Below are 26556 nucleotides of genomic sequence, written 5' to 3' on the forward strand. Positions count from 1 at the left end.
TCACAATATTTGGATTATTTCCCCTCTTCCTACTACATGACATGGAATAATGAATACCGGCACGGAAAAGTACAATTTATGACGCCGAAAATAGCCGTCAATGACCACTGCATGAATGTGTCTGATAGTTTGCTACAATGTATCATTCTGGAATCCAGGTTGTTTAGTTCCCAGAGCTTTGTCTAGACTGGATACAATTGTCAGCTGAGAGCAGGACCAGCTACAGTATGTACAGGGTTACTGCCGCTGAATGGAAACTAAAGTATCTTCATTCACTGACAACAAGCAAGTATCTTGAGAATTCTAGGAAATTCGTAAACGTTTATGTAACAATACAATTCTTTTATATAAATAAGTAACTCTTTCATCTCCATGTGGGCTGCAGTGCGATACCAGACCGTTACATGCCAAGCGACCCACTCAGCTCTGCTACATACGCCTCTACCCCTGTGAAAGCCTCTGAGCTGCGGCTCTACAGGAAATGTGACCTCATTCTGCCTGACAGCGGCTGACGACTGCTCCGATTGTGTTTGAAAAGAAACAAGACAGTTAAGAAGAGATCTGGAAGCCGGAGACTGCGCAGCGCCCGGACATCACCAAGAGGGAAGGGCAGATTTTGGGAGCTTGTGGGCGTCTTGGTGCGACTTCTCATAGACTAGACTAAGTTATGCTGCAGATCCACAAGGTACTAACAGGTGGCATCAGGCGATTCACTGATCTGCACTGTATCCCTGGGAGCAAGGAACAATCAGGATCCTGCAGCGAGAGCAACTAAGATCCCACCAGACACTGATATAACAGATCACATCAGACGGGTAAGTAACATCCAGCTCCTCCCGCATTACCTCAGCTGTTTCTGTCCAATTTTGCAAATTTTTGGACAATTCCATAAACTTAGATTTCATATTTTTTATGTCCATAATAATAAGAAATCTTTATGCAGCACGGTGGCTCAGTGGTTTGCACTACGGTCTTGCAGCGCTGGGTTACTGGGTTCAAGTCCCACCCAAGTCAACATCTGCAAAGAGTATGTATGTTCTCTCCTTGTTTGTGTGGGTTTCCTCCGGGTCCTCCGGTTTCCTCCCACACTCCAAAACATACTGGTAGGTTGATGAGATTGTGAGTCTTTTTGGGGACAGGGACCGATTTGGCAAGTTCTGTGCAGCGCTGCGTAATCTGTGTGCGCTATATAAAGGATTATTATTATATAGCGCCATCATATTCTATAGCCCTGTACAAATCATGGGGGACATGTACAAAAAATAAGACATTAAAGAGCAATTGCATGGTCAGATGAAGCAAAAGGAATGAGCTCCACAAGAGCTTACAATCTATGAGACATGTAGAGGGATAGCGACAGAGAATCCATAGTCCCATATATCTGTCACTGGAGTATAATTCCAATAACATCATGTTATGTAATATAATATGTTTTGTCAAGCAGTTTTCCCATATTATGTATAGAATCCCACCAATAATTCAATAGACAATGGTCTGTGATGTGTTTTGCCATTAATATTCCACTATAGTTTGATATTATCTGGTGTCTGGGTGTCATGTGGGGCGCAGATTCTTTGTGATCTATAAATACAGATGTAGCAGAGCTGAACTTGTCATTTTGTCATCACATGTTGTATTATAATGCTGTGATGCTCTCATGACTCATCAAGGCTCAGTGAGTTATTATTACAGTACAAAGAGACAACGCAATGACAGATTCAGCCCTGCTACATCTAGTGATATTCTGGAATATGAATCAATGGGAAGGAGGGATTCTCTATTCAGAAGCAACAACCTTTGTTATATTATGTTGTCCAATGAAACTAATCAAAGGGTTTGGGAAAAAAAAGTTTGAATCTGATTGGTTATTATGAGCCCCAATGATGCAGGAAGTAGAGATTATAGGACGCATTGTGATTATTCAAATACTAGGAATGTAGGGTATGTTATCAGCACTGTACATCCTATAGAGGCAGATAATGGGGGTGATATGGGTCCTGTAGGAGGGGGGAATTATATATATAGGGGGAGAGTATAAGGGGGCAGTATATACAGTACTAGGGGGCAGTTGGTATAGCAATAGAGGGCTGTATACATTGTATCAGCACTTTATCACTACTTCTCCCTCCCTTTTTCTGATGTAATTTTACACAGTGGGAGGAGGGGGAAGTGCTCCTGTACATTGTAACAGCCTGTGAATCTGCAGTACTGAGGGGCTCTGGTAACACCCCCAGAGCCCATCAGACTCATTAGCATAAGTCTAAACATTGATCTTTTAGAAGGAAGGAGGCCATGTATAACAAATATAAGATGATTACTACAGTCTTGGTGTCTGGATCTATGAGTAAGTGTCCCTGATTTATCATGCTTGATGGAAGATTTTCTTTAAATATCCAGTCCAGCTTGAAAATGATTACCTGTTTATTTAAATACGTATGACATTCTAGCATAGTATATACACAGAGCTTCATTTTACTGATAGAGAGCTGCAAATCATCTGCAAACCACAGAGTTAAATGATAACAAATTGTTTGTCTGCCATCACCACTAGGGGGAGCTGAAGAGTCAACTGTATACTGTCCATACACCAAACCCAGTAATAAATCTGTAAAAAAATCTCCATGACATGAGAAATCATCGTATATTATATTACAGTGTAAGAACATTTTCCTCTTTGTAGAATCTATTTTACAAAAGGATCACAAATAATTTTACCAGGAACCTCAGCGAAGTAGAGACTTTTATGCTGCACATTTATTGTATATATTAGGAGTAACTTGTCACCAGGATATGAGGACACAGGATGTGTAGCAAGCATCTCCGCCGCCTGTGTGTTCGTCGGCTCGCACAATGAAGCTCTTCTTATTAAAGGGATCATCTCACTATAGACACTTAATTTGTCTATTTATGATATTTTGCTTTTATACATTTTATTTGTTTATTTATTTTTTGGGCCCAATTCAATCACTTACGACGTGTGCATTTACTAGGACTACACAGCATTGATAAGGGGGTATGGAGAGGGCTCATGGGCCGCACAAGGCGAGTGTTTGATGCATTGTGCACCCACGACTGGTGCTGGGCGCCGCCACCTCATTGATCTGCAGGGTACTCTATAGGGCCCAATCCAATGGTGAATTTTCTTTTTTTTTTTAAAGTTTAAAGAAATTCAAAAATAAAAAACTCAAATCACCCAATTTCCCTAGAACGGAAATCTAAATAAATAACTATAATTCTAAATATGTTTGGTATCACTGTGTCCCAGAAATGCCAGATATATCAAAAAATTATTATCCCCTATGGTGAACCCTGTTACGGAAAAGAGCGTCCAAATGTCAGAACTGACACTTAATAAAAAGTGATGGAAAGGTCAGCAATTAAATGTTTGTGATGAAAACGGCAGCTCATCCCACAAAAAAGACAACTAAAGCCCTAATCTCACAACTGTTATTGTGGCCATGATCTGGCTGCACAAATTGCACCCAGATCACAGGCGCAATAGAAGTCTACGGCACCCGGTCGCAGTGCGGTGAGCACATGACCACTCGTTTTTCAATAGAGAAGCAGGGGGAGAGGAGCGCTCACTGCCCCTCCCTACTCTGCCCTGTGCTCACTCCCCCTCCCTACTCTGCCCTGTGCTCACTCCCCCTCCCTACTCTGCCCTGTGCTCACTCCCCCTCCCTACTCTGCCCTGTGCTCACTGCCCCTCCCTACTCTGCCCTGTGTTCACTCCCCCTCCCTACTCTGCCCTGTGCTCACTGCCCCTCCCTACTCTGCACTGTGCTCACTCCCCCTCCCTACTCTGCCCTGTGCTCACTCCCCCTCCCTACTCTGCCCTGTGCTCACTCCCCCTCCCTACTCTGCCCTGTGCTCACTCCCCCTCCCTACTCTGCCCTGTGCTCACTCCCCCTCCCTACTCTGCCCTGTGCTCACTCCCCCTCCCTACTCTGCCCTGTGCTCGCCAAGGATCCGGCCATGTGAATAAGGCCTTACACAGGTCCATATACCGAATTATGAAAAAGTTATTGGCTTTAGAATATGGTAATACTACAAAAAAAAAATTCTCTAAAGATTTAAAAAATTTTAAATGTATTAAAACAGAACAAAAATTATATAAATTTGGGATCCCCAGGATTTTACCGACTCAAAGAATAATGGGGAGGTGCCATTTGGAAAGGCGCAAATAACACGTAGGAAAATGGCACAAATGTATTTTGCATAGAAAGCATTAAAAAATTTTTGGGTCTTATCAGACAGGGAATAAGGAGAGCCTAGGAGACCCCCTGGCCAGACAAATGTACCATAACTTGCACCAAAAAACTGGTTATATTCGGACCTGATGTAGAATAAAATTTGTACATTAGAATCGAGGTCGGAACCACTTGCCAGTAGCACCAGTGTCAATACATCAACCCCATTGTTCCCTTTCAGAGGCACAGGGACAACAGCAGGACCATGTCTAGGCCTTTCCCACAGCATGGTGGCTTAGTGGTTAGAATTATAGCCTTGCAGCGCTGGGGACCTGGGTTCAAGTCCCAGGGTCAACATCTGCAAAGAGTTTGTATGTTCTCTTCGTGTTTGTGTACATGTCCTCCGGTTTCCTCCCACACTCCAAAACATACTGGTAGGTTCAATAGATTGTGAGCCCCATTGGGGACAGGGACTGATTTGGCAAACTCTGTGCAGCGCTGCGTAATCTGTGTGCGCTATATAAATAAAGAATTATTGTTATTAATTATCAGGAGCTCAGCTTGAATTTATGGTTGTGGTGAAAGGGGCAATCTGTAAGGTCATATGCCACCGAAGGGAATGTGGCAGGACGGGGAGGAGAAATGAACAACCGGTGGCGTCATCCTATCTCAGGCAGCGTTCATAGTAGGTGGATCCTATATATCCCCCGCGCATGGACCGCCACACGTTCTTCTCATACAGCCCTCTGTTGTTCAGAAGAACTTCCGCCGCTTCTTCATTCAACGGGTCTTCAGGACTTGGCTCCAAGAAGAGGAACCGTAGGGCGTATACGATGGAGTTTATTGTACGTAGAGGCTTCCAGTCCTCCCTTAGAAGACTCAGGCAGACGTGACCCTCCAGGTCTATGCTGGGATGATAAACCCTGGTCTGACACCTCACTTCTGGTGGGTCGTAAGGGTAGCCTCCTCCGGCCATGTAAGAAGCTAGAGGCAGGCAGAGGCCATTGGTCCTCCTCAGCAATGTCTTGGCCTGGTGGAGCCGGATGTTGGAGTCGCCTCCAGGAACCTGGAAACTGAAGATGAATTTTCCTCCTTTGTAAAAACCTTCATCTGGGCAGATAACTAATGTGAAATGGAGAAGGTCGTCGGGGTCGGGGAATTCTATCTCACATTCCTTCGGCAGTCTCAGCTCATTGATATCTTTCTGTATGTGGAGATGTGCGGGAGACACTTTCTTGCTGGTTCCCTCGGAGCCGCCGGCTCCTTCTTCTTCCTTCTTCTTCTTCTTCTTCTTCTGCTTTAGGGAGAAGAGTTTGATCATGATGCTGGATCCCTGTGGTCTCTCTCGCCTCTCACCCGTCACCCTCGGCTCTCCATGTGTCCTCCCTCAGTCTCTTCTTCCTTCTGTCTCCACCTCAGTGACATCTGCACTGGGCCGGAGCACAGCAGACACTATGCCGGCTCTACCCTCAGCTCTGCTCCTACTGCGCATGTAACACATGTCATCTGCAGAAGACAAATAAGGGCAAAATCCTTAAAGGGATCCTGTCACCAGATGTTACCCCATTAAACTCCTAGCTCTCTCAGGTCGGGGATAAAATGTCCTTTCTAGAATTCCTACTTTTATGCGAAATCCCACCCATTCACTAAAGTCATATGAAAATGAACAGAGAAGAGTCATATTTGCCTTATATGAATCAAGTTTAGAGGCTGCAGGGGAAGAGTCACATCAGACACTCCTATCTTCAGTTCTATAGCACCTAGAAACATGCTGCTGGTGCCATATTAAAGCTAAGAATCTAATTGTTGGGTCTTTTGTGATGTGTAATCTAGAGATATCAGTGGTTATTTAGATCTATATCTTTTCCAATATGGGGGGGGGGGGGGGTTGGCATTTTCTTTGGGGTTTTTGGCACAGTCGCTGGTTTTCCTACAACTACATAATGGGATTTACAAAATTTGCTTTTACTTGGCTCCACTTTCACTGCTTAGCCTGAACTGATATAATCTTTGTTCAATGTAATGAAATTGACCCTTTCTAAAATAAGAAAATGGAAACCAAATGCAAATGTTTTTTTAGAAATATTCATGCATCATTTGCTCCTGTAATTTTGGACCCTTATGCCCATCTATTTAACCACTTTATGATTGCTGTATCAGGCTTTTACAGCAGCCATTGAGTGGCAGCTTTATACAGCGCCAAATCAGAAAAATATTGCAGGACATACCCAATAACCAAAGCGGCATAGAATGTGCCTAAAAAGCCGCACAACGGCTCAGCTTAGCACCAATAAAAACCACAAATACCAGGTGCCAAAAAATGCACACGCAGGGGCACCAAGCCAAACATAAAAAAAAGAAATCCCTCACTATGGGGCTCATTTACTAAGGGTCCGAATCGCACTTTCGTCGGGTTTCCGCGATCAGATTTTGGCACATCGGCGCCGGCTTTCACGCAACAGAAATCCGGGGGCGTGGCTGGTGGACAACCTGACGGATTCAGAAAAACCGCAGAATTTAAAAAAGAATTTATGTCGCAAGATCAAGCACTCACATGCATCGGGAAGAAGCAGGTGAACTCCGGTGGACCTGGTGGATATCGGGCGCACGGACCTTAGTGAATCCCGGCAGACCCGAATCCTCATCGGAGAACGCGGCGCTGGATCGCGGCTGGACCGGGTAAGTAAATGTGCCCCTATGTCTTTAATTGCCTGTAGCTGCCTGTAGCTTTTGTAGATCTTAGCTTGAATATGACACCAGATACATGATTCTAGGTGCTATAGAACTGAAGATATGGTCGTCTGAAGTGACTCTTCCCCTACAACCTCTAAACTAGACTCATTTCAGCTTATCGTCACATGATTTCTGAGGAGGATATTTTAGGAGATATCACGTAAAAGAGGGTTATTCTCGAAAGGACATATCATCCCCTACCGGAGGGGGCTGGGTGTAAAACCTTCTGGCAGACTCTCTTTATGTAAGAGTATTGCTTTGAAGTTTCTTAAAGAGACCCCAACATTCAAATGAGTTTGGTAATTTTTTACCTTTTGCGCTCAGTTCATATAAAAGAATGTATTCATGTTAGAAAATGGGTTTATGACGGAGATTTAGTGATTTGGAGACGCTACATATGAAGAAATGACTCTACACAGAAGCCTGGAGCCAAAAATGGAATCTTCCAGTCTTCTTAAAATTTACTCTGAATGTTATATATACACATATATATAATAATAATAATAATAATAATAATATAAATAATCATTTATTTATATAGTGCACACATATTCCACAGCACTGCACAGAGCTTCCCAAATCAGTCCCTGTCCCCATTGGGCTCACAATGTAATCAACCTACCAGTATGTTTTGGAGTGTGGGAGGAAACCGGAGGGCCCGGAGGAAACCCGCACAAACACAGAGAGAACATACAAACTCTTTGTAGATGTTTACCTGGATGGGACTTGAACCCAGGACCACAGCGCTGCAAGGCTGTAATACTAACCACCGAGCCACCATGCTGCCGTATATTCTCTGTATATGTATCAGTCTTTACTGTGGGTCTGGTATTATATTCATGAACCAAGAGGCTTAGGATGAACAATGTAGCAGGTCTTCACCATATAAGATCCAACATGGAAATATGGGATGACGTAGAGAAAGCAGTGGGGGGTGAAGATGAATATATTTGTGATGTCGTAGTCAGGATGTTGACACAGATGTGACAGGGGAACATTGTCCTGGTCTCATGTTCTGGTTCCATTCATTAAGGATAGGCACAGATACAACCAGGGCAGAGCGGAGAACAGAATTCCTACATTTTCTGCTTCCCATTGAGCTCCATGGTTATTCTCAGCCTCCAGTTGTTATTCTTAAAGGAGCGGCTCACATTGCTGGAATTCCTCCCGGTGATGAGGGTCTCAAGTGTCAGAGCAGAGTCATTGCTACTGCTATCCCTGTGCCGCCTTCCAGTGACAGCCTCACTCGATGCCTCCTTTACAGCCTGTGCCAGCCACATTTGCCCTTTGTTATTCCCTACATCAGCCCCTGTTACAGATTGCCCCCATTGTAGCTTGGTCCAACCCAAGATGCATGATATTACATTTTGTGCCAACCTCCACTTCCCCAGATACTGATGCCAGAGATGCCATTAATGCCCAGGCCAGTAACAGACGCAGGACATTACATTTTGTGCTAACCAGAGTTTTGTGGCTTAACAGTGCCAGCCCCAGATGTCACCAAAAGAGCCACTAATTCCATTTCTGCCACTTCTGCCAATACCGGCCCCATATGACCCACATTACCTATTCTGCCAGCCACAGATGCACAATGACAGCCACAACACACATTACTACATCTTCATTATCCAAAAAATCCCCAACATTACAGCAGACTCTAACCACAGATGCCCTTGTTCCAACTTATGCCAGCCAGAGATACTTCCCATGAGTATGCCATGCCCCATATGCCCGTATGTTATCTCCTATGCCAGCAACATTGATTAAATTACATGTTGTGCCAGCCATAACTGCCCACATTACATGGGCCGCCCACAGATGCCTTTTTACAGTGACAGCAGCAGAGGACCCCATGTTGGCGCCATAACGCTGACCTCAGGGTGGCACATGGAAAGTGCTTGCGATAGGACAGGAATGTTTCTAAGTGCCTCCAGTCTCTGATACAAGAGAAAGCTGTGACCTTCAGACATCAGGAAAGGTGAACACCAGGAGCACAGACCAGGGGGGCAGATACTTTCCATATTCATAAATAATATAAATATATAATAAAGACCCCCCTGTCCCACTGCTGGAATCGAAGACCCCAACAGTGTTCATGACCTCCCATCACATGCAGATTATTACATGTCTCCAAACCGACCAATTTATATGTTATTGTCACCCAAAATATTTTCCAAGGTGGGTGGGCAGTCCAGTGCCAACAATGGCCATGACAATGTGGGGAGGGATGTTAAGCTGATGGATACAATGTATTCCCAATAGTAACAGTAACTTCCTCTCTTACAGATCATGAGCTCGGACTTCTTCAAGATGGCGGCTCAGCCCCCCATGATGTCAACGCCCATAAAGGGGAAATGTAAGTGTCCGTGATGTGCACTGAGGTGTAGGATTCATTGTTACCTAAAGCAGAGGAGCAACATGTAACTATGTCCTGGGTATCCCAGGTACTACCAGTGCCGTACATTGGCCGGATTACCTATACAACATTGCTATGCTCTGGAATCATAACCTCACTATGCAAAATTAAAGGGGTTTCTCAAGGTTTAGTTGTGATTATGTCTTATGATTAGGATAGATTTTCCATATCGGATTGAGGGGGTCTTACACGTGGCACCTCCATCACCCGATATCAGGAGCCACAGCACCAGAAATATACCAGAAGCTCCACCGCTGTGTAGTGACCATGCCGGAAAGCGAGTTGCTCTGTAGTACCCTACATGGCCACTACACTCTGGATGGAGCTGTCTGCTTACCACTCCATACACTATATAGGACTCCCAATATTAGATGATTGGTTTGGAGGGACATTGGGTGTCAGATATCCTACTGATCATATCATATCAGACTATTCTGTATAGCAGAGATGCTGTCTTACATTCAGGGGCGTAACGAGGAGAGGCAGGGCCCCATAGCAGACTTCTGAAATGCACCCCCCACCTCCCCCATAAAAATATACATATTTGTATACTAACATGTGAGTTACAATCACACACAGTATATATACACCATATATACATAAATACAGCATATACACACATACATACAGTGCCATGTACACACATGCATCATATACACAGAGATACAGCATATGGACATCCCATATGCACACACATACAGGAAAAACAAAGATAGATACATACAATACCATAAACAGACATACAGCGCATACACAAACACACAGTATATACCCCCATCACAAACACATACAGCATATACACACACACCATATATACTTACATACAGAATATACACACATACATACAGTACCATATACACCCATGCATCATATACACAGACATACAACATGTACACAATCACACAGTATATACACCCACCACACAGACACACTTACAGCATATACACACACCATGTATACATACATACAGAATATACACACATACATACAGTACCATATACACCCATGCATCATATACACAGACATACAGCATATGCACATCACATAGAAACACACATACAGCAAATACAAAGATAGATATATACAATACTAAACAACATAGGAGAGAAAGGAGGGATACATGCGACGGACTTACCAAAAAAGTAACAAAATATTTTATTATAAATATCAATACAATATAAGAACAGGACACGAGACAACGATTAAAAACACTTAAGAAGATACACTCGCAGGTGTATCTGGCTACCGAGGGTCAGTGGACCCTGTAGTCCCTCCCACGGACAATGAGTACAAGAATGTGTGTAAAGAAATCAGTACAATGACACCAGGTATCCAAACCACAATGAATGATATGATATACAAATAGAAAAACAATAGCTAAATAGCGTTAAATGTGCATGAACCTGGTCATCAGGACAGGGCTGCCTGTGAAAACTGCAATGCCACGGGATATGGCAGTGCATGGGTGTTACCTATCTGGATGGAAGTGCAAAACAGTGCCGCAGGCAGGCCGAGTCAGACGGGGAGGGATGTGGAGCGAACCCCACGCGTATCGTCACCTAGCTCACTTACCCCTGAGGAAGTCACCAGCTAGGTGACGATACGCGTGGGGTTCGCTCCACATCCCTCCCCGTCTGACTCGGCCTGCCTGCGGCACTGTTTTGCACTTCCATCCAGATAGGTAACACCCATGCACTGCCATATCCCGTGGCATTGCAGTTTTCACAGGCAGCCCTGTCCTGATGACCAGGTTCATGCACATTTAACGCTATTTAGCTATTGTTTTTCTATTTGTATATCATATCATTCATTGTGGTTTGGATACCTGGTGTCATTGTACTGATTTCTTTACACACATTCTTGTACTCATTGTCCGTGGGAGGGACTACAGGGTCCACTGACCCTCGGTAGCCAGATACACCTGCGAGTGTATCTTCTTAAGTGTTTTTAATCGTTGTCTCGTGTCCTGTTCTTATATTGTATTGATATTTATAATAAAATATTTTGTTACTTTTTTGGTAAGTCCGTCGCATGTATCCCTCCTTTCTCTCCTATGTTGTTTAATGTTATATTTAGGGATACACGGACAACAATACTTTATGTACTTTTTCAGTAGTGCCCGCTCTTACGATTGCATTTGTAGATATATACAATACCATATAGAGACATACAGCATATACACATACACACAGTATATACCCCCGGCCACACACTCATACAGCATATACACACACCATATATACATACATACAGAATATACACACCCAATAAACACCCTATATGCCAGATGCTGGAGCCCCCTGACACTGTGGGCCCCATAGCAGCTGCCCCTGTAGTTACGCCCCTTCTTACATTGTATAGTGGCTGTGTCTGGTATTGCAGCTCTGTACTGCAGAGGAACCAGAGAACCTGACTTTGCAGCTCTTGACAAGTCTCCCTCAATACTCTGATCAGTGGTGGTGATGGGAGATGGACCCATTGATCTCTTATTGATGACCCATAGTTTGGGCCTGTAATATACACCCTGCGGCTGCCAGGGGCTTCTACAATGCTAATAATATACTGGAGCAGATTATGCAGAATGTATAAGGAAACATCTATCATCAGTGATGTCATAACACTCCACTATGACATCACTCTGGGGAGGAGAGCTGGAACACAAGGCCGCTTGAAACTGGAGCCCAATGTCCAGCCGCTCATATTGTAAGGCAACATTATGTGTGTATGAATAGGATCTGAGAGATTGTCCTCACCCAGTACTTTCCACAGCAGCAGTTTGTTACAATGTATCAGTGTAGGTAATTCCAGCACACACAAGTAATTTGCACTGTTGCTGCATTTTGCCCACAGAGGTTTGCCTGCACTGATACATTGTAACAGACCATCAGATCACTGAAGCTAGCCATGCTAAACATTTAAAGGGAACCTGTCACCGGGAGCCCATTTTCTGGCTCCTCCATGTCCCCATAGAGAATAGTGTGAACATTGCCAGAGTGTTTTTTTTTATAATAAAACTGGCTTTTTCTGATAAAAAGAAAAATTAGATGAAAAATTACCTTTCGCTCTACAGAGCAGTGTCCCGTGTCCAATGGGAGTGGCCAGTGAGAAGCGGTAATCCCCCCACCCCCGGGAAAACCGCTCCATCATGCGTCTGTTTCCAATTTTAAATATGCTCATTTCCATTTTTCACTCCCCACTTTCAAAAATCTATAACTTTTTTTATTTTTCCGTGTACAGAGCTGTGTGATGGTTTGTTTTCTGCATAACAAATTGCACTTCATAGTGGCGGTACTGAATATTCCAGGCCATGTACTGGGAAGCAGGAAAAAAATTCCAAATGCAGTGAAAAAGGGTGAAAAAACGCATTTTGCCGTTTTCTTGTGGGCTTGGATTTTACGACTTTCCGTGTGCACCCCAAATGACATGTCTACTGTATTCTTTGGATCGGTGCGATCACGGGGATACCAAATTTGTATAGGTTTTATGTTTTCATACATTTACAAAAATTAAAACCTGCTGTACAAATTTTTTTTTTATTTTTTGCCATCTTCTGGCGCTAATAACTTTTTCAGACTTCAGTGTACGGAGCTGTGGGTGGTGTCATGTTGTGCAACTTTTGATGATGTTTTCAATGCTACTATTTTTAGGACTGGAGGACCTTCTGATCACTTTTTATAGAATTTTTAATATTTTTCAAAATGGTAAAAAAGTGCCATTTTACACGCAGTGTAAAAGCGTTATTATATTTTGATACATTGGCCATTTTTGGATGCAGAAATACCTAATGTGTTTATGATTCTTGCTGTTTATTTATATTTGTATGACTTCTAGGGAAAGGGGGGTGATTTGAATTTTTATGTTTTTTATAAAAAAAATTTTTTAGTTTTTTTTAATTTTACTTTCACTATTTTTCAGACTCCCTAGGGTACTTTAACCTTAGGTTGTCTGATTGATCCTACCATATACTGCCATACTGCTGTATGGTAGTATATGGGGATTTTCCACCTCATTCATTAAATGATCGCACATTGTAATGAATGGGTTAAAACGAGACAGCCTCGGGTCTTCGGAAGACCCGAGGCTATCATAAAGCAAAGACTCACCGGCTATGGAGAGGGCTCTGCCCGTGAGTCCTCTCCATGTACCGGCACCCGACGCGCACCGTACTATTATGGCATGCGACGGAGGGGGGGGGGGGGGTTAAAATAGACCCATGACAGAGCCGTTTCCCGAGGTGGGGGGGAACACAGTGGACAGAAATCTGACCATGGTCACACAGGTGCACGGCTCATAATCACACACAATTCTACTTACCCTCTATGATACAAACCGTGCACCTGTGTGACCATGGTCAGGTTTCTATAGAATGACAGCAAGCTGAGAAAACTAGAAAACTGTAAGGAATTGATACAGAAAAGTATACTGGAAAAATTTATAATTTGTAATCATGAAAACAAAAATATTAATTTGGTGAAATTAGAACACCCCTTTAAGGTCTGATTACTCATCTCTCCAGGGACAATACATAACACTGGCTGCAGTCTGTATTCTTACAACTGCTGAATGGTTCTATTTAAATCAACGTTTCCAAAGCCCTTTAGTGCGGTAGATTCACAGACTGTGACAATGAGAAGAGCAGGTTTCTCTGTCCCTCCTGCTGCTGCTAGAGTACACAGGCAGAGAAGGAGGGGCCGAGCTGGGGGTTGGGTGAGACATTCTCAGCACAGTGTAACATCCTATGAAGCTGCAGCAGGGAAGGGCTATGATAACACACTCATAGCCTTTACAGTTCATTAGCATAATTATAATAGTTGATTTTAGAAGGCAGGAGGCCATGGATTACAAATATAAGAAGATACCACAGTCACGGCGCCTGGATCTATGACTAATGTCCCTGGTTTATCCATGATAGATTTGGATGGTAGATTTCCTTTTTAAATATTTGCATTCACTGACAGTAAGCAGAGATCTTAAAAATCATGAGAGTTAAAATAGAAAGCCTTTTAGAATGTTAGAGAACTGTTAATGACGTTTACAATATTCTGTTTACAAAATACTAGAAATTCTCCATCAATAATTCCGCACATTGTGGAAAAGCTGAATCACAACCCATATGACTGTCACTACCGCACCCCCAACTGAGCTCCTCCAGATTCATGAAACTTCCCTGCAGTCTAACATTGATGCCATTCAGAAGCCTGGGAAAGTAGATGTTGATGGTGTGAGCTGATACAGACTAGGCTGAGCATTCATGTGGCCATCAGCTTTATCTTCCCCATACACTTGTATTGTCAGATCTGACCAGGATGCAAGCAGGTGGCAGACAGCTCAGGCTAATCCTTATCTTCATAGACATCTGCTGCTGGGGGAAACTTAAAGGGTCCTGTACACATTAAGAGCTGTTTCAAAGACCTAGAGAATGGGACTCCTTGCATCGTATCGATCTATGACGCTAGGAGTCCTTTCTTCCCTATTAAACTGCAGCACTTACATTGCAATTGATTGGGTGGCATCAGGCTTGTGGTTCTGTGAGCTACAGAACCTGAGATACAGGCAGAAAAGAAATACTGGAGCCCACATTTAATGTATTTAACTGACTGTATCTCCGGTTCTGTAGCTCACAAAACCACAAATGTGCAATCTGAAAGATGAGACACTTATCTTTAATATGGCAACATGTTTCTAATTGCTATAGATATGAAGATAGGGGCGTCTGAAGTGAAGCTCCCATGCAGCCTCTAAACTTGACTCATCTCAAGCAAATATGACTCTTCTCTGCTCATTGTCACCTGACTTTGGAGGAGATGTTTTACAGGCAAAGAGTGAGATCTCACATAAAGGAGGGAATTCTGAAAAGGAAATTTCATCCTGTAACTGAGGTTTTACAAATTTAATTGGGTAAAAGCTGCTGACAAGGTAGTGACAAGGAAAAAAACCTGATAAAAATAGGTACATTTTTGGTTATACTTTTCCTTTTAGGGGAATCTGACCGCAATCCTGCAGAGGGGCTTAAACCTTTGTGTGAATCATTGATTTACATTCCAGGATTGTATCTTTTTCCATTGCATTAGAGATATATCCTCACACTGCTGTGCTTCAAAACCCACTTCTCAGTGCACCGAGTCCAGCTACAATCCTGAAACATAAATCAATTGTTCACTACTACCAACAAAATCAACAAGATTGGCAATACACATGTCACATGTACGTCCAGATGATTATCTAGTGCTCTCTGTGATGTCACTTGGTACTTACCATTTCCTCTTCTTGCAGACTCCTCCCTCTTCCAGGAGATAGCGCTTCTGCCTTACAGGCTCTTTGGACGTTGCTCACGGTAAATATTATAGATGAGTGACCCATATGACAGTGAACTAGTATTCCTCCCTGGTCTCTAGGTTGAGTCCTTATCCCTGGTCTGTTGAGGTTGGGTCCTTTGTCCCTGGTCTGTTGAGGTTGGGTCCTTTATCCCCGGTCTCTAGGTTGGGTCCTTTGTCCCTGGTCTGTAGAAGTTGGGTCGTTTATCACTGTTCTGTTGAGGTTGGGTCCTTTATCCCTGGTCTATTGAGGTTCGGTCCTTTATCTCTTGTCTGTTGAGGTTGGGTCATTTTTCCCTGGTCTGTAGAAGTTTGGTCCTATATCCCTGGTCTGTTGAGGTTGGGTCCTTTTTCCCTGGTGTTTTGACATTGGTCCTTTATTCCTGGTCTGTTGATGTTGGGTCCTTTATCCCTGGTCTATTGAGGGTGGGTCCTTTATTCCGGATCTCTTGAGGCTGGGTCCTTTATCCCTGGTCTGTTGAGGATGGGTCCTTTATCCCTGGTCTGTTGAGGTTGGGTCCTTTATCCCTGGTCTGTTGAGGTTGGGTCCTTTATCCCTGGTCTGTTGAGGTTGGGTCCTTTATCCCTGGTCTGTAGAAGTTTGGTCGTGTATCCCTGGTCTGTTGAGGTTGGGTCCTTTATCCCTGGTCTGTTGAGGTTGGGTCCTTTATCCCTGGTCTGCTGAGGTTGGGTCCTTTATCCCTGGTCTGTTGAGGTTGGGTCCTTTATCCCTGCTCTGTTGAGGTTGGGTCCTTTATTCCTGGTATGTAGAAGTTTGGTCCTGTATCCCTGGTCTGTTGAGGTTGGGTCCTGTATCCCTGGTCTGTTGAGGTTGGGTCCTTTATCCCTGGTCTGTTGAGGTTGGGTCCTTTATTCCGGATCTCTTGAGGCTGGGTCCTTTTTTGCTGGTGTGTTACGTTGGGTCCTTTATCCCTGGTCTGTTGAGGTTGGGTCCTTTATCCCTGGTCTGTAGAGGTTTCGTCCTTTATCCCTGGTCTGTTGAGGTTGGATCCTTTATCCCTGGTCTGTTGAGGTTGGGTCCTTTATCCCTGGTCTTTTGAGGATGGGTCCTATATTCCGGATCTGTTGAGGCTGGTTCCTTTTTCCCTGGTGTGTTGAGGTTGGGTCCTTTATCCCTGCTCTGTTGAGGTTGGGTCCTTTATCCCTTTCCTTTTCAGATGGAGTCCTTGTAGAGCACTATATTTTTTTACAGTTCGCAATCTTGATGTTACAAACCCAATATTTTTGGAATTCTTTTAATGATCCATACAGATCTACCATTTACTGGATACTGACCTCCTTCTATCTCACAGGGATGCCTCTGATACATTGACCATGGGCTCTCCTAGCAATGGCCCCCCAATCCCATCAGGTGTAACTATGAGTCCCTCCCGGCACAGCCTCCGCCTGCTCTCCAATGGCTACTACATCTGTGATGAAGAAAGCTTCTGCTGGGATGAACTGGGCAACGTATCCTTCAGTCCTACACAATGCACAGTGTCTTACAAGGAGAACATGGTAAGGTAAGTGATGGACCAGCTCAAGGTGTATGTGGACCCATGGCCAGAACAAAAGGTTCTGAAAGGTCTCTATGTATCTATATAAGAGGTATGGACCTCATAGAGCTCCTGGGTCCTCTTAGTTGTGCCTTTGTCCAGTGCTTAGTCTTATGCTGTCGATACGTGGCCGGTGGTCTAGTTGTGGGCCTCTTATGACAGATGTAGAAGTTTAGTTTCACCAGATTGGAGATCCAGGATGCTGTACAACACTGTGCAGTCATTTTTTTTGGTTTCTGATGGATTTGACCAATGATGGTCCAGACAAGAACAAAGACTCCAAAGAGGGTCCATTGACCTTCTGGTGGTGCAATCTAAAAATTGAGATTGTCGATTAATTTGCAAGTTTCTAAACTATTAAGTCTTTTGTTTAGAATTTTTAGGAAGAGGCGTAAGACCTTGGCCCAAAGACGTCTTGATCTCACAAATGATGGACATCCAACTGAGTTTGAAGAAATGAACGACCTCGAACCTCACGTGATACAGCGAATCTTCAATTGCAGCTCCGGTATTATTCTCGATTCTTTTACTCGTTTGAAGAATTTTCTCATGGGGGGGGGGTTATTTTTATGATTCAACAATCATAATTTATGCCTAATCGCTCCTACAGGATAGGTGTCTGATACCTGAGACGCTATCACTCTAATCCATCTCTATGGGGCTGGTGGAGGTGGACGAGTACAAGGCTTAGTTATCTTCATCCATCAAATAGACTTTATATGGACTGTGACTCCCTTCATGGTGGACATGGCACATCACCAGAGTGGTGGCAGGACCCCTAACAATAAGACGCTTATCTGCTGGACACCAATGCAAAATCTGTATTTGGCCCACAGCTATAATGTATAGTTTAGCATATCCGTCAGCTAATGGGCTCCCCAAGCTCAGTGGAGTAACTAGAAGCTGATGGACCCCAGTGCAAAGTCTGTGCCGGGCCCCCGACTATAATGTATGGTTTATAGTATTAATCTTCTCATATGGGAAAGTGACACCATAAGGGCCACCTAAGCCTCTTGGGCCCAGGTGCTACCGCAACCTCTGCACCCCCTCAAGTTATGCCCTTGCTAGGGCTCCTGGGCTCCATGCTGCTATTTGGAACCCCTGGGGGTGATATTAGAAAGGGTTTGGGTGTTGCTTTGGAAGACTTGTCACATGGGTTGACCTCTCCTCAGCTCAGCATTGACCAAACCCCCAACATGAGGGTCTGGTCATTTTGGCCAGTTTTCGGGGCCTGGGAATTGTTTGGTTTGGATCATAGTCTTCATTATCTGTAATTCTTTTCCTGCAGAAAATCTAGACTTTTGTGATTCAGGAAACACCAATCCGTGTGCTCTCCAAGAAATACCGGAGCCAGATCATGAGCATGTGTCTCCTGGATGTTCCTCCCAGCATGTACATAACGGTAGGGGAATAGTAATTGCATTTTGCATATAAGACATAAATGTTATTGGAGAGCGGATATTCTACAGTCTGAAGATCAGCCCAGAAATCTTAAGGATTCGTGAAGGCCAAGGGACATCCCCTGTCTATATGGCAGAAACTTCTAGAACTTTTTGAATAGACACTTAATACTAAGCCCCGCCCTTTCAGACTAAACCTTACCCATTCACACTAAGCCCCACCCTTTCACATTATGCCCTGCCCTTTCACTCTTAGCCCTGCCCTTTCAGACTGAGCCCCACCCTTTCACACTAACCCCCGCCCTTTCATATTAAGCCCTGCACTTTCACTCTTAGCCCTGCCCTTTCAGACTGAGCCCCACCCTTTCACACTAAGCCCCGCCCTTTCGAACTGAGCATCACCCTTTCACATTAAGCCCTGCCCTTTCACTCTTAGCCCCGCCCTTTCAGACTGAGCCCCACCCTTTCACATTAAGCCCTGCCCTTTCACTCTTAGCCCTGCCCTTTCAGACTGAGCCCCACCCTTTCACATTATGCCCTGCACTTTCACTCTTAGCCCTGCCCTTTCAGACTAAGCCCCACCCTTTCGATCTGAGCCCCACCCTTTCACATTAAGCCCTGCCCTTTCACTCTTAGCCCCGCCCTTTCAGACTGAGCCCCACCCTTTCACATTATGCCCTGCCCTTTCACTCTTAGCCCTGCCCTTTCAGACTGAGCCCCACCCTTTCATATTAAGCCCTGCACTTTCACTCTTAGCCCTGCCCTTTCAGACTGAGCCCCACCCTTTCACACTAAGCCCCGCCCTTTCGAACTGAGCATCACCCTTTCACATTAAGCCCTGCCCTTTCACTCTTAGCCCCGCCCTTTCAGACTGAGCCCCACCCTTTCACATTAAGCCCTGCCCTTTCACTCTTAGCCCTGCCCTTTCAGACTGAGCCCCACCCTTTCACATTAAGCCTTGCACTTTCACTCTTAGCCCTGCCCTTTCAGACTAAGCCCCACCCTTTCGATCTGAGCCCCACCCTTTCACATTAAGCCCTGCCCTTTCACTCTTAGCCCCGCCCTTTCAGACTGAGCCCCACCCTTTCACATTATGCCCTGCCCTTTCACTCTTAGCCCTGCCCTTTCAGACTGAGCCCCACCCTTTCATATTAAGCCCTGCACTTTCACTCTTAGCCCTGCCCTTTCAGACTGAGCCCCACCCTTTCACACTAAGCCCCGCCCTTTCGAACTGAGCATCACCCTTTCACATTAAGCCCTGCCCTTTCACTCTTAGCCCTGCCCTTTCAGACTAAGTACCCACCCATTCACACTAAGCCCCACCCTGTCGAACTGAGCCCCACCCTTTCACATTAAGCCCTGCCCTTTCACTCTTAGCCCTGCCCTTTCACAATAAGCTCAGCCTTTTCACGATAAGCCCCACCTTTTGATTGACAAGACAACAAGACTGCATGAAATATATGACTATATCTGTGCATATTAAGCTTAAAGGAGTTGTCCAGAGATTATAAAACATGGCTGCTTTAATACAAAAACAGCACCACTCCTGCCCATGGTTAGTGCTGGTACTGCAGCTCAGCTGTATAGAAACAGAGCTTAGCTGCAATACCATACACTACCCATGGTCACTACCATACACTACCCATGGTCACTACCATACACTACCCATGGCGCTGTTTTTGGATTTAAACAGCCATGTTTTTTAACTTGACGCCACTTTAGTAACTTCCCTCCATTGTGTGTAAAGCTTCATAAGCCCCAAATGTTTTTATTTTAATTTTTTCGACACTTTTTATTTGCTTTTTGACAAATATAGATCATTTTCATCCAGAACAATACCTAACAACTGTGCATCATGCCAGCCCTTCTACCAAGACGCTACAACCTGAGCACAATGTGGAAAAATCAGCAAATCCTGTGCCCCCTGGAACCTCATACAACACGGATAAAGGTGGGATTCTACTATTACAATTGTATCGGGTCTGTAGCTATAGTAGGTGCTGCCTGACGCCTCATGCACACGGATGGCATCCAGCCGGGTGCAGGAGAGAGGAGAGACGAGCGCTCCTCACCCCTCCCCTTTCCATAGAGAATTGTGCCGCATGCGCAGTAAAAAGGCAAAATATAACACATGTCCTGTATTTTTCCGATCATGTTGCTGTGAGACAGCGTGTGCTCGCCGCATTGTGACCGGGTACCATAGACGTCTATGGAGACTGTGTTTTCCATTACGTTTGTGTACACCCATGGCGCATTGTAGAGTTTTGTAAAGTTTTTTTTTCTTGATACATCCAATGTGTATCCTCACACTGCTGTGCTCTGTACGCCCGTTTATTTTTCCCAATTGCAATTCACCCCATTCTTTATTTCTTCCTCTTCCAGCATGATATGTCCTCTCAAAATGTGTCCCAATTTACTTACCCGGTCCCATCGCGATCCCGCGGCGCGTTGTTTTCCGACAAGGATTCGGGTCCGACGCGATTCACTAAGATCATGCGCCCCATATCTTGCAGGTGTCGCTGTTGCGCTGAGGTCCGCCGGAGTTCACCTTCTTCGGTGTATGTGAGTGCTTGATCTTGCGACACAAAACCTTTTTTAAATTCCGCAGTTTGTCTGAATCCGTCGGGTTGTCCGACGGCCACGGCCCCCAATTTCTGTCTTGTGCAAGCCGGCGCCGATGCGCCACAATACGATAGCGTGCGTCAAAATCCCGGGGAAATTTGCCGCAAAACGGAAATATTCGGGAAACCCGATGAAAGTGCAGCGTTCTGACCCTTAGTAAATGAGCCCCAATGTGTCAATGAAGGGGGAGTTTTTCTGACCTCTAGCTATTAGCACCTCAGCCAAAAGGGTCAAATGACAAATTGTTATAATTCTTTTCTCTCAGACTCGGAGAGTCAATCGATAGATTCAGCTGTTCCTCTATTTTTGAATGAATCTTCTCCCAGAATTTCCTAATTGTAGAACAACCCCAGCGCCAATGTAATAACCCAAAGTAACATCTGAGGGATATAATCTGTATCTATATAATTTATGGCTCATATTCAGTGATGTATAAAACGCATTGCGGAAAATCCGTGAAATGATAAACCACCTAATTCCCAGCGTTCCTTCCGTATTTAGATGAGAAGAAGAAAGACGACGAGCAGCTCAATCGCTTTTCCTGTGGTGGATACCTGTACGTAAATAAAGGTAGGCGCTTAAATATACTGTATGTCTGTGCTTGTCCTCACCCTGCTGTGCTCTTAGCTCTTTGCATTGAGCAGGAGGGATGTGGAGTAGTTAGAGCTATGATTACACGTCTCTGCAGCTACGAGGACTTGTTTTTTGTCCTTGAAGATAGAGATCAGTGATGGAGCGGATACAGCTCAGCATATACTGCAACTGATCTACCATCACAATCCATCCTGATACACCAGGGACATTACTCATAGATCCAGGCACCGGGACTGTGGTATCTGCTTATATTTGTTATCTATGGCCTCCTTCCTTCTAAAATCACCTTTCAAAATTAAAATATGTAAATGAGGCTGAGAGGCTTCCCTAGCTCATCTGTGATCTGTCAATATAGGCTGTTACACTGTCTCACCTTCTTCCAGGAAGGCTGAGACAGTGTAACAGTCTGTATAGTCATCTCACAGAGGAGCCTCAGGCTCATTGGCATAATTTTAAAAGTGGATTTCAGAAGGAATGAGGCCATAGATAACACATATAAGAAGATACCACAGTCCCGGTGCCTGGATCTATGAGTAATGTCCCTGGTTTATCAGGATGGATTTTGATGGGAAATTTCCTCTAAGAAAAATGCTCATTTGCATCCGAGCTATAACATACAGTATTGAGGATATTTAGCAGAGCTGAGTTTGTTATTTAACTCTTCCTTTCCTGCATCAAGAAAACCGTGGCCGGCTCCAGGTAGAAGTAAGCCCCTGGGTGACCGAGCCTTAGTGGCAGCTTTACAGAAAACTCCCGTCCCGTCACAGGCCACACCTTCCCCCCTCACCTCATAAACCACAATGAGGAACGGGATGGTGATAATTTGTACCAGTGCCTTAATTCAATCGATCCAGGGGGCCAAAATTTATTTTTGGTGTAAGATTGGGCCCCTCTAGCACCTTTGGGCTCCAGCAGTTGCCTGGGGAAGCCGGGTGCTGTTGCTGGGCCGGAAAAAAACAATTGAGATAATTCAGTGAAAATCTACATTATGATCTCACCCCTGGGTTGTATGAGTTCAGCTCTGCTACATCTGTGTACGATCCCAACCACTAACCCCGTGTTCTATGAGTTTTACACGAGTTGTTTTCTACAGACGCAGATACGTGTCAGTTCTCACAGGAGATGAGCAGCTGGAGACCAACTATGAGGCGGCTTGTAAAAAGACATTCTTCAGATTCCTTGGCTACAACCCTGACCCCAGCTATAGACAGTGTCTGTATGGATGTAGGTAAGTGGCCCTCTGCTTGTTAGTGCTGCCCTCTAGCAGATGCTGTACGACATTGCAATATCCAGTTGTATAGTTTTCTAAAGTTTCATAGATTTGTCCGGTGCTAGAAAAATGAAAACAGCGCCACCCCTGACCTAGGTTGTTCCTGGTATTGCAGCTGGACTGCATAGAAATGAATGGAGCTATCCATGCACTGCCCATGGTCAGGAGAGGAGCTGGTTTTATGAAAAAACAGACAACCCCTTTAATGTAAAGGTTAAATCCACTTCATACACTGCTTCAACGCAAAATTATTAAAATAACGTCACGGTCCCCAGCTACTGCAGCCCCCAATTGGCTGTTCTGATGTAATGTTTTGATGGGAAGGGGTAGGTTATAGGGTTGTTATTGCACCTTTACTATTAATGACAAATCTGGAATCAGAAAGCTCCTTTCCCTGCATAGTGGCCGTCTGGTGTACTGCAGCTTCCATGCAAATGTATAGGAGCTAATCTGCAGTTCCACAGCTCCGCCACTATACAGTATAATGGACGGTACCTTCAGCTTTCAGCTTCATCCACTGTACAGGTTCTGGTGTCCAAAGACTTAAAATTTACAATGCAAAAATCAAAGGCAGAATTTGCAGTCTGTACATCTCCCCCATATAGAAAGAGTTAAAATATTATTGATAAATTATTAGTTTCTTAAAAAGAGTTCTGTTAGAAAATACTACCCATCCCTCAGTAATCAGGCCCTCATTTCAAAAGTCATGGTTCTTGGGGTGCATCAATAAAAAAAATAAAAATTAGGCAAGGGCCTTGGTCCAAAAAGGCCTTGTTCTTAAAGGGGTTGTCTGAATATGTGCCTGGTGCGGAGAGGCCGAGATCGGGAACACCAGGAGCCACACATAAGAGTGGAGGGAAGGAGAATATAGGATGTGTTTTATTTTGCATCTTCCGCTGCTATTGTTCATATATCTATTCCAGACATCCCCTTTAAGGGGTCTCCTTACTATGCATTTTTGTATGTTGTGTTGCAGATGACACCAGACGGAGCAGGTGGACGGACCTCACCTTTATCTTCATATCTCTCTTGTTGCTCTATGTGATTCTGTGGTGGGTCAGGTATGTATATAATCTATATGTGTCACTCTCATTATTTTTCCTCCTTAAGATCAGGATGATGTAGGGACAATGTGAAAAGTGAAAATCACAGGCTCTCTAGTGCCACCTATAGGTATATTGCACCTAACTTGTAAGTCAATGTTCGACCTATTAAAGAGCCTTGAAGAATGGTTTATTGGCTCCTCCTGGGTCCATCTGATTTTGGGAGTCATATGCAAATGAGCTCTACTCTTGGCAAAACAGAACTGATGCTCTGGTCCATGGTCACTAGCCGATCACTGTCCGGGAAGCCCCGAAAAAGGGATATCTATGTCCCACTCATGAATGATGGATGGACTAGCCTTCTCTCTAAACTAATATGGGACCTTAGACTTTAGTTGGGTTTCACAAGTCCCATCCCCTTTAAGAGCCAACGTTGATTAGTTTTACTAGGACTATCTATGAAAATTATTCCTGACACATACGGGACATTTTGGAAATAGGCTGCCATGACAAATTGAATTCATTCATCATCTATGAATTTACCTATTTAGGGTAGTAGTGGAAGTCCTAGCTCAGGGGTGAGAGTTGAGACTGGAGATGTCCTTGGAGTCCACTTCTTTCCTAAACACAAAATCAGATTTACCATATGGGGGTAGCACAGTGTGGCATGGTCACTCCTCTAGCGTGATCTGGGACCAATAGTAGATGTAGCCACGCCCAGTGCCGGACTGGCCCACCCGAGTCCCTGAGGATCCTCCGGTGGGCTCAGACTCTAATTCAAAAATTAGCTCCAGAAATCCAGAAGATGACCACCCAATTTAGAGTCTTTGAGGGTCTAATTCCTAAGGGTTGATGAATAATTTTCTCTCACAATAATCTTATCTGGTGGGCCTGCATAAGTTTAGGCGCTTCTATGGTGTGTAACACTAACTTTTCCCCGTTCCTGTAGGTCTCTAGACTACGAAAACGTCATCACCTAAAGAAGAATCAGAGCCTCCACTCCAAGACACTTCATCATAATACAACTATTCCAATGTGTCCTATACATTCTGCTCCTGTTTGTATCAGAAAGCAGCCATACTGTATTTATTATATGTGTGTAGATTATTATTACACCAAGTATTGGAGGTCTACTGGAGATGCTTAAAGGGTTTGTCCATTCTGGAGAATATCTACTTTTTAGGGTCTATTGTAAATATGGTGATGAACTAGGATCATCAGTGATCATTTGGGATCCATAGGGGCTAATCAATGGTTTGCGGGAAGCACCCCCAGAGGGGAGATTAAGTATTACACAGTGTCCATTCACATAGATGGGTTATCTGTGAAATGAAGGATAGACCAGAGCAATAGACCTATGGAAGCAGATGATGTATAGAACTACCCTCTAGCACAATGGATTTTCCAAACTGGACAACCCCTTTAAGTAGCAGTAATACATTGACAATCCTTTAGGTGCACATAGATGTAGATGCAATAGCTGCAGTTCTGCAGACTAACCTTTCATTGCTTTATGTACTGCCCTCTATTGGCTGGAGCTGGACATGACAAGGGAGCAGTCTCCCAATTATTGTATTGAGTATCCTGGATAGTTGGATTTTTCTGCAGAATCACTAAGCGCTGGTTCTGCAGCTGAACCCCCACACTCAGCCGGTCTGAGGGGAAACTGAAAACTCAAAAGTGGAAAAGATTAAAGCCAGGGCCACTTTGCCTTTTCGGCTGCAATTCCTGTAACTTGTCCCAAGACGGCCATGTCCCCCTGGATCTAAGGCAATTACTGGGGATCACATTGAAAGACTCCAATGACTGTCGGTCATTGTGTAACCAGTCAGGGTTGATAGCAGCAGCACAGAGTATTTCAGGAGCTCTTAGCATCATTGCTCTGTTTGCTTGGTCTGAGCTGTTGTTACTTTTAGACGCCACCACTTCAACAATAATAGTAATAAAAGGGAAATGGACCTATGTAGTGGAAATGGACCTATGTGTCAGAAATCTGATGGTACTGACCTGTGATACAGGACGGAGCCTATGACCAAAGCCCAAAGTCATTGAGCTCTTTGGTACGATCCATATGGGTTATCTCTGGATATTTCAGTATATTTTAACACCTGGTAGCACAGGGTATAGATGAAGCTCCCGAATTGGACATGGGGTTCACATACTTTTGGCGATATGGTTACCTACTCGATCAAAAGCTCCAGGGTTCCTTTTATTTCAAAAATAATCAGATAGGAATCTTATGGGTGAGGTGTCTGTCTGTGAGGTTATATCTAGAACAGGGATGTAACAACAGGGGTAGCAGCCATAACATCAGCTATGGGGCCCACAGTGTAAGGGGGCCCTGGCATTTTGTGTATTGGGTGTGTATATGCTGAATGTATGTATAGTGTGTTTATTCTGTATGTCTGTGTATAGTCT

At 44.3% G+C, this 26556-nt stretch overlaps 1 protein-coding gene and 1 pseudogene across 2 annotated transcripts; one reads left to right on the plus strand and one right to left on the minus strand.

Annotated features, from left to right (window-relative positions):
- Positions 1-568: 568 nt before the first annotated feature.
- TMEM71 (transmembrane protein 71) lies at positions 569-25209 on the plus strand. Of its 2 annotated transcripts, XM_072151165.1 has the most exons (11): positions 569-815; positions 9210-9279; positions 15613-15673; positions 16967-17176; positions 17584-17717; positions 18498-18611; positions 20426-20560; positions 21733-21801; positions 22919-23053; positions 24072-24156; positions 25088-25209. In XM_072151165.1, exons 2-11 carry the CDS (start codon positions 9213-9215, stop codon positions 25116-25118), a joined length of 1041 nt encoding a protein of 346 aa, XP_072007266.1. In that variant the 5' UTR covers positions 569-815; positions 9210-9212; the 3' UTR covers positions 25119-25209. The 2 variants fall into 2 exon arrangements, with proteins under 2 accessions (XP_072007266.1, XP_072007267.1); XM_072151166.1 differs by lacking the exons at positions 569-815; positions 9210-9279 and adding an exon at positions 11956-12042.
- On the minus strand, positions 3914-11874 carry LOC140132414 (NEDD8-conjugating enzyme Ubc12 pseudogene; annotated as a pseudogene).
- Positions 25210-26556: the final 1347 nt, after the last annotated feature.

This window comes from Engystomops pustulosus, chromosome 5 (assembly GCF_040894005.1).
Source record: "Engystomops pustulosus chromosome 5, aEngPut4.maternal, whole genome shotgun sequence".
Taxonomy (NCBI): Eukaryota; Metazoa; Chordata; class Amphibia; order Anura; family Leptodactylidae; genus Engystomops; species Engystomops pustulosus.